Source organism: Numida meleagris, chromosome 6, assembly GCF_002078875.1.
Source record: "Numida meleagris isolate 19003 breed g44 Domestic line chromosome 6, NumMel1.0, whole genome shotgun sequence".
In the NCBI taxonomy this organism is placed as follows: domain Eukaryota; kingdom Metazoa; phylum Chordata; class Aves; order Galliformes; family Numididae; genus Numida; species Numida meleagris.
The window spans coordinates 16,838,815-16,846,914 of record NC_034414.1 but is presented as its reverse complement, the minus strand read 5'-3'; the positions used below and the strand labels follow the sequence as shown (position 1 = coordinate 16,846,914).

The 8,100-nt window shown below is 47.4% G+C and overlaps 2 protein-coding genes across 5 annotated transcripts in view; one reads left to right on the top strand and one right to left on the bottom strand.

Annotated features, from left to right (window-relative positions):
- Positions 1-1,967, bottom strand: LOC110401228 (translation initiation factor IF-2-like). Of its 2 annotated transcripts, none has more exons than XM_021402085.1 (2): positions 1,253-1,967; positions 1-954 (listed from the first exon to the last, which is right to left on the bottom strand). In XM_021402085.1, the coding sequence occupies exons 1-2, from the start codon at positions 1,814-1,816 to the stop codon at positions 904-906; spliced, it is 615 nt and encodes a 204-aa protein (XP_021257760.1). In that variant the 5' UTR covers positions 1,817-1,967; the 3' UTR covers positions 1-903. The 2 variants fall into 2 exon arrangements, with proteins under 2 accessions (XP_021257760.1, XP_021257761.1); XM_021402086.1 differs by having other exon boundaries at positions 1,442-1,967.
- The window catches only part of CPT1A (carnitine palmitoyltransferase 1A), a 34,998-nt gene continuing 28,182 nt past the window's right edge, over positions 1,285-8,100 (top strand). Inside the window, exons 1-2 of one of the 3 annotated variants that reach the window (XM_021402078.1) lie at positions 1,285-1,423; positions 4,117-4,303. The gene's annotated coding sequence lies outside the window, so the exon portion shown is untranslated. Of the gene's footprint in view, positions 1,505-2,360; positions 2,557-4,116; positions 4,304-8,100 lie in introns of those variants that run through there. The other 2 variants (XM_021402080.1, XM_021402081.1) reach the window with 2 other exon arrangements.

The window sequence follows — 8,100 nt, the reverse complement described above, 5'->3', positions numbered from 1 at the left end:
TTTACAGCTGCCAGATAAATAGAGCCAAGTCTGGTTTGACTAAGTCACAATCACACAGCTTCATGTAATGCAATACTTTTCGTATATGGGACTTAGCGCCATGATAAAGTAAGCGCTTCATCTGAGTGCTCCCTTACTCATGACTGCTTGCACAGGTTTTTGGAGAACGAGACAAACAACAGCAACATCTGCTCCCAGCTGACTGATTCCTTCCTCATCACTGTGTAGATGAAAGCGTTGGCTCAGGACTAAGACATGAGGAAACACCAAGCAGAAGGAGAGAAAGCAGGCTTGTGGTTTTGTTTGTTTTAATGTTTCAAAGGTAAAAAGCATCTGGAAGGAAAAAATGGCAACAACAAAAAAAACCAAACAAAAATAACAACTCGTGATATTTTAGGTTGGTTTTATACATAATGAAAAATATGCTCCTTGCAGAACACATGGATGTCAAAGGGACAAAAGTTATCACGTTCAAATTATATTAGTACTTGTTATAGGTAAATACATGCAGATATGGGCGCTGTTGAATTTGGAGGGGTTTTTAGAGATTTCTTTTTCCTTTTTTCCCCTTCTCCTTTTACTAATACTTAAATCCCTCTTCTTTCTCCTCTTGTTTTCTTCTGGGCCTTATGTTTCCTCCTGGAATAATAACATCATCTTCAAACTGCATCATTGGGCACAGAACGCTGGAAGGGGAAATCCCGACCAGCAGCGTAGTGTTTTATTGGTGTTGCATGAGCTTAAGGGTAAAGGAGAGGCTCAGACTGTTGTGTCCGTACATCTGGGTTTCATCACGTCTGTATGCTTTGGCACCCTCAGGCATACAGAAATCGCAGCTGGCAGGAGCGTGGCTGGGTGGATCTGCCCACGAGGGAAAGATTATGGATCCCAACTTGCGCTGCTTCAGAGCCTCCGTGCTGGCAGCGGTGCAGCCCAACAGGTCGTGCCCTCATCCTGGAAGGGACAGATAGCCTTCCTGCTGTAATCACACTGGGACCAAACACATCGTCAGAGATACTCAAGCTCTGACCTCGTATTCAAACTGTTTCTGCCAAGGGACCCGCGAGCCCGCAGCCACCTCCCCACGACCCCACCTGAGCTACAACCTCACACCCACCCCGCAGGCCGCCATAGCGGCTCCCTCACGCCCAACCCACGCGCTCCCCACCAATCACAGCGCGCAAGCCGCCCCCCTCAGCCTATCGCCGTCCGCTTCCCTTCCCGCCTCCGCCCCGCGGCCCCCTTCTCATACCCCTTCGCGTTGGGCCCGCCCCCCTGCCGCCGGCAGCCAATGGGAAAGCGGGCGGCAAGCGCGGCTCTGGCAGGGTGTGTGAGGGGAGCGGCCGCGGTTCCCACTCGCTCTCTCCCGGCGTCGCCGCTCGCTTCTGCTCGGCCGCGTCTGGGTCGTCAAGCACCAGAGCCGGTGAGCGGCGGTACCCACCGTTCCCTCAGCGGGCGGGCGGAGGCCTGGCGGGCGGCAGCGGGCCCCGTGGCGGCGCTGCAGGTGGATGCGGGACTCCGGCTCTCCTCCTGCGGGCGGTGGGCTCCGGCGGCCGCGGGGGGAGGGCGGCGCTGCGGGCCGCGCCCGTCGGGTCGGGGAGCTCTGCGGGGATCCGAGAGCCGCAGCCCGGCCTCGGCCGCTGGGAAGCCGGAGCCCGGCGGCGGGCGGTGCGTGACCTACATGCGGAGTGCGTGCGCGGGGCCGGGGCGTTTTATTCCGTGCTTTTGGGACGCGGCTCCTGCCGTCCGCGCTTTGCTGCGGGGCGGCGGTGCCCGCTGAACTTGCTGCTAAAGGTACGCCGAGGTTTTGCCGCATCTTCCATCTCCGCCTCTCGCTCGGGTGCGTTGCGCTACGTCGTCAGGTTCAGACGGCAGGATCGACCCGGAGCGCGAGCGGCGTTATTTATAGCCCGGCGGAGCTGCCGCAGGGAGCGCCCTTCTCGGCCGGGGAAAAGCGCAGCGTAGGGTCGGGGTACGGGGTCCCTTCCTTCTGCCGGCGCGCTCAGCGGCCGCGAACGGCTGAGCGCGCCGGCAGAAGGAAGGGGCCCCGTGCCCCGACCCTACGCTGCCCGCAGCCTGCGGGTCACGGCTCCCTTCCGCCTCGCGTGTCGCTCCTCGCGGGCTGTAATAGAAACTGAACGTTACGCAGGCAAAGCACGTCGCTTTCCCCTCCTGCCTTTGAGATAGAGTCCGCTTCCCTCTCTTGGGTAACTTCTATCCGGCGCTGGCAGCGCCCGGGGTGCGCTGGCGCGGCGCTGCGGCGGCGCGACCTTTCCCCTACTTCCCGACTGCGGTCACGTGGGCGGGCCTGGCTCGCGGGGGCGCGCCCGACCGGGGCCTGGCTCGCGGGGACGCGCCCGGCTGAGCTGCCCGTCCTCGGGCACCGGGCGAGCCGGGACGGAGCTCCGCCGGCCGGGAGGCGCCCTGCGGATCGAATAATAAACACGTGGCAGCGTCCAGGGTGATGGGAGGGGGCCGATACGCGCTTGGTGGAGAGGATGTTTGCGTTCGCTGCGTGCACGCGCGGTTGGAGAGCTGCGACCGGAGCATGATTGCGTGAGTGGCTTTGGAAAACATTCTGTGAAGGTGACTCAAGTGGAAGCTTGTGTTTAAAATAAAGAAAAAAGTGCGTCTTCTTATATTTCAGAGCCGTTGACTTTTTCCCACGGTGTGCTGTAATACAGTCCCAAATTCCACCTGCTCAGAAAAACAGCATCTACATGACTAAAAAGCATTCCTCTCTTCTGTGCCTGAGTTAATGTTATTTGAACAGTCGATTCAAATATTAGTAAAATGTTCCGAGCTGGCTCTGCAGTATTCCACTCTTGGAATGATCATCAAGAGCAATTCATTCCATTTGTCTTTAGTCACTGGACGTGGTGGTCACCTTTTAGGACTTCTGAGGTGCTGGAAGCTGGGCGTTTTGCAGGGCTGCTGAAAGTGAAGCCATTCTAGAAATATTCGCTACCATCAGGAGGCTAAACACAACTCTTCACTGCACGACCACAGAAACTAATTAGTGCAAAGGAGAGAGAAGTGGGGAAAAAAAAACTGCAGTGGTCTAAATGCCTGGGTAATGTCTTTTATGGCAGCTTTTTTTAAAAAATACCCAGAACCTGGAGGTTAGCTTTTGAGGGTGTGGGAGGCTTCTGCATAGGGCAATAGCTGAGCAGCATTTTGCTTTTTTGTGTTCCTCTCTTACTCAGCAAGATGATTGTGAGTTTTGAGAAGGTTAGAAGAGGTGACTTGCTGGGATGTGTGCAGTCTAACGTGTGTTGCAGCGAAGACTAGAATGAACTAAAAGGCTTAGGAGCAGTTCAGTGTGTCCTACTGCACGTAGAAAAAAAAAAAATGTAAATAGAGACAACTGTAGGAGTTTCAGTTTTAATTGCAGCTGTGGAGCGTTTCAGTGTTGTTGTTGTTATATGTTTGGTTTTGATGGAGCGTACCTCATGGAACCATCCAGTACAGCAGTATGATATTCAGGAAGATGAAAGAGGCCATATGATCCATAAACTGTAGAGATTAAAATTCCTTAGTGTTAGCCTAGTAATTAACATGTTGTCTGCTATAACCGGTCTTCTCTCTACTTTTTACCTGACTGTCATCAGTTTCTACAGCTGGGAAGACACCTTCCTACCTATCATTTCTTTTCTGCTGGAGGTGCTGGTGAGAGCAGTCTGTTCTGTGAACGTGTCTCCAGGAACTCTTAATGGGATCAAGGCTGAGTTTAATGGGAGTTTAAAGCCTGCAGGACAGAACTTGCATTTGGATGTCTTAAACTGCACGATGAAACTAGCCTTTGGGTCTGGCCCCTTAGATCACCTTGCTTGTTGCACAAGCCAGCAACTGCTAATTTCAGCCCTCGGAAATAATGAAGAGCGTAGCAAGGTAGTGGGTGAACTCTCATTCACCATCTCAGGCCTGCTAAATACAACCAGATTAATCCAACATATTCATGCAGCGTAGTGGAAAACGGTCTCAAACTACTCTTTGTGACAGTTCTCTCCTTTGGCATCAGTTTTACTTGAATGCTTCCGGTCTGATCCAGTCCCTCTGAGCCACTGAAATGCATGAATCAAAGCTCAAACTGTTTTTCTCGACTTTCCATTTCAGAGCTACGACTGACCGTTTGCTGTTGCTGTAGCTTAATGGCTATTAGCAGCTAAGAGCACTGGAATGAATCTAGCTCTGAGCGTGTCCTGACCTACTCGAGATCCCAGCTGCTGTGTTTGCGGGACAGAAGACTTCTGTGTGACGAGCAGATCGCAAGTTCCTTGTTGAGGAAGACAGAGCTGTTCAGGTACGTTCTCGTTTCATTCCTTGGTCTGTTTGTTTGTCTGTGGGTGTTTGGTTTTCTTACTGTCCTTCCACATATGCTTGCCACCCCAGTTTAGCCTTTAGGAAGGGGATAAGGAAATTGGAAAATCATTTAAACATTGCAATTTCAAGGGACTACAGCCCTCAGCCACAGGAGAGGCTGAGAGATGGAAGCCAATGATCAGCAATAGCAACAAAAAAACCCCTTAAAATTTACACTAAAAAGCTCCTATCTCTTTCATCGCTTTGCTTAAGTCATTTCAATCGCTGGCCTCGTAATCCTATTTTGGGATCCCTTTGAGAGAACTCCCATGTGAATAATCATGTTCTGCTTTTGGGGAGACTTAAACTGATTGTGGCTCCCTTCAGGTACAGGTAGCCTGGCATGAGAGAACTTGTCAGGTTAACGTAGCATTCAGTCAGTTATCATTTAATGGAAGTTTTAAAGGAGAGCGATCGTTTGGCTTGTGTTTTATTTCTGTCCCATAGTTATTAGGCTCACCCGAGGAGACCTGCTGAATTGAATCCACGTGGTTGTTTATCGCACAGAAAAAAACTTGGCTTTACTCCTCTTGGATTTCTCTTAATGGCTTTGTGTCTGCGGTCCCGTTGGAGTATAATTAATCATTGTAAAGTAAATTGTTGGTAAAACTTGGGCATGTAAAGTAGCCGATGATAACTGCTGCTCGAGCATGATTAGTTATTACTGAAGGTTAGTACATGAGCAAGCTATTTTGAAATAGAAATTCTGAACTGAATAACAGCGTTGGTTAATCTGTATAGTAAGTTCAGAAGTCGTCTACTTGCAAAATATCACATGGTTTATGGATAAGCTCTCTACTCTTTCTGAGGTATCTTGTTACCTTTTTGCAGGACTCAAAAACTCTTATTATGTGCCACAAGAAAGTGGCATTAACTGGTACAAACAGCTTTTTGGTCATGATGAAATATTATATTTCATACTGCATACTGATCATAATTACAGATAAAAAAATTATTTTCCTTTGAGAGGCATCATAGCAACCTTTTTTGGAAAATTATATGTAAGTAAAATTAGACAACTTTGATCTTCTAATTTCTGTTGAATTGGATGCTTGAGCTTTAGTTCTAACTTTGTTCAGCTGCTCATCAGAGGAGCACCAGATGGTTGTGAGTAAAACTGTTATAGGCATCTTCTGGTTAACTGCCTGCCTTACCAAAATTCTGTTAGAGGGTGGATTGTCAGGTGGTGGTGAGGAGGCACTCGTGTAACAGCAGATGTGACTTCGACCACATCCATGCTGATGCTGCTGTACAGCATAGACTTCAGTGACTGAATCTTCTGCAGTTATAGCAAACTCTCTGAAAGCACTTCACTGAAGTCACAGGGCCACAAGTGGATAAGAACAGTCACTGTTTTCCTTTCCAACGTATACACATGTGACGTTAAGTTTCAAGGACTTTTTACTAGGAGTTTGTATTGCTTCCCACCGTGTACATCACTAGCACTTAAGGTCAGCTCCAGAAAGCTACCTGCTACCTTTGAACCAGCCAGCTCTCATTATAGCAGCGTTTAAAATGCCTACATCTATCTGTAAAGTTCATACAACAATGCCTGTGTTTAAATTCTATTGCGGAATCCAACTTTCTGTCCTCCAGATTAACCGTACACTTCTGTCAGTTGCAGAAAACTCTTCTTGAATGTTTGACTGGTGCCAGTTTGTCTTCTAAGATGTGATAGTCTTTCAAAAAAAAATTGAACTGTTTATACATACGATTTCTTCATCAGACCTATTTTTTTTTTTAATCGCATCTACTATTAAAGACTTCTACATTAAATTTCAAAGAGAATCTCTGCTAGGTGATCAGTTAAAACCCTGCTTTTCAGAAAGCTATTGTATTTATATACAACATGAGTGGCACTAATGATGAATTGGGAGTTTTGTTCCGCTGAGTACAGGCCCTGGTGCAAGTGGGATGCTACAGATGCTGACTGCTGGAGTTTGAATGCTTTGTGTTACACTCAGGCCATCCAGAGGAGTCTTTCTACGTCATCAGAGGAACTACGAACTTATCGTTATTTGTTTGAGAACTTTGGCTTTTTTACTATATTATTTTTTTCTTCTGAAGTCAGCATTGAAGAATTGACTTTATCATTTTTATGCCCTGCCTTTTATTCCATGCCATTCCTGGAATGTTACGCTCGGTCCATGTATAGTACATACCTGGAGTATTAAAAAGCAGTAAGATTAAACAAAAGGAAAACGTGCTGTCTGTAAGGCACTTTCTGCAATTTCTTTTTTTTTTTTTTTCTGTTCTGCTTTATATGTAGTGCTTGTTTTCTTCTGGTTCTGTCCTCTTTACACTCTCCCTTTAGGTATTTATAGACATTGATAAGATCCCCCGAGGCTGCTCTTCTCCAGGCCGACCAGCCCCAGCTCTCTGAGCCTCTCCTCACAGGAGAGATGTTCCAAGTGCTTAATCCTCTTAAAGGCTTTTCACTAGACTCTCTGGTAGCTTCATCTCTCTTTTGTACTGGGAAGCCCGGAACTGGAGACCGGTCTCAGCAGAGCTAAGGAGAGGGGAAGGATCACCTCCCTTGACTTGCTAGCAGTACTACTCCTAATGCACCTCGGGACTCTGTTAACCTTTGCTTCAAGGGCACCTTGCTGGCTGCTGTGCAACTTGCAGCAGGCTGGCTTTCCAGCTGGTCTCCATGCTTACACGCTTCAATGCTGGGAATTATCATACCAGGTACTGAACTAAAAGCAGTCTGTTTTAGTGTTTTCATACAGATCCTTATTTGATTATGTCTGTCCTCAGATGTGGAATTTAGTGACCTATCCTAAAATGACAAAATAAGGTAACAAATGAATTTTTGGGGGGATGACCATTTCTTCCAAAAACTGCAGCAAGCTCATCTCCTGAAGGAAACTTTAATTGTTTTTATTCCTTAGAAGAGATGTGTGCACCTGCATGAGGCTATAAGGGCTTCCAGGTGCTTCTGAATCCAGCAGCATATTTAAGCTCTGAGCACAAGGGTGTGTAATGCTTCAAGTCCACCGCCAAAGAGCAGTCTGTGGTCAGGGTGTCAGAGATGTCTGTTTAGGAACTCGGGCAGCATTAAACCTAGTGTGGGGTCCTGTGTGGGGATGTTCTCAGTGAAAGAGTGTAGCAGTCACTGCTCTTCCCAGAAAATTCTCAACCTTTGATCGTCAGGGTAGGATAATTGGAGGGATTTGCTTTGTAAGCTGAGTTTGATTACTGACAGATGTGTGCTCCACATATAAAAGCTAATGTACAAATAGATGTCAAAATATCATGAAGAGAGCTTCAAATTGAATTGTTGAGCTTGCTTGCAAGCATGAGTCATAGAATTAAGTCTTAAACCAAGATTTTGGCAGTTCTGGGCCATATGAATAAGATTTCTCTCCATTTTACCCTGCATTTGTTGATTTGCGTCCTCTGTAGGAAAAGGAGCGACAGATGTGAAAACTATATTTAAATAATGTCTCTTCCCAGTGGATGTTTGGCCTTTATCCAAGGCAAAACGGCAGGGTTTTCCCTTCTCTGAGAGGAACAGGAATTGGAGAAAAATGTATTGGATACGCGAAGCAGCTAAGATGGTTTCTGAGATAAGAGGCAACACAGCTGTCTCATTAAAGGGAGAGGAGTTGCTTTTTGAGATGTGAGTGTGGTGACTTTGTAAAATCATTTTATCTGTACAAAGCCTATGAAATCTATGGAAATATACAAAGGTTCGTATTTGTTTCCAAAAGTAACTGTTTTGAGAATGGGTTG

Coding starts and splice junctions, on each gene's coding strand:
- LOC110401228 (XM_021402085.1), bottom strand. CDS start 1,816: ATGCGGCAAAACCTCGGCGTACCTTTAGCAGCAAGTTCAGCGGGCACC. Junction 955..1,252: donor GGCGGGCCCAACGCGAAGGG/GTATGAGAAGGG, acceptor TGTCCCTTCCAG/GATGAGGGCACGACCTGTTG.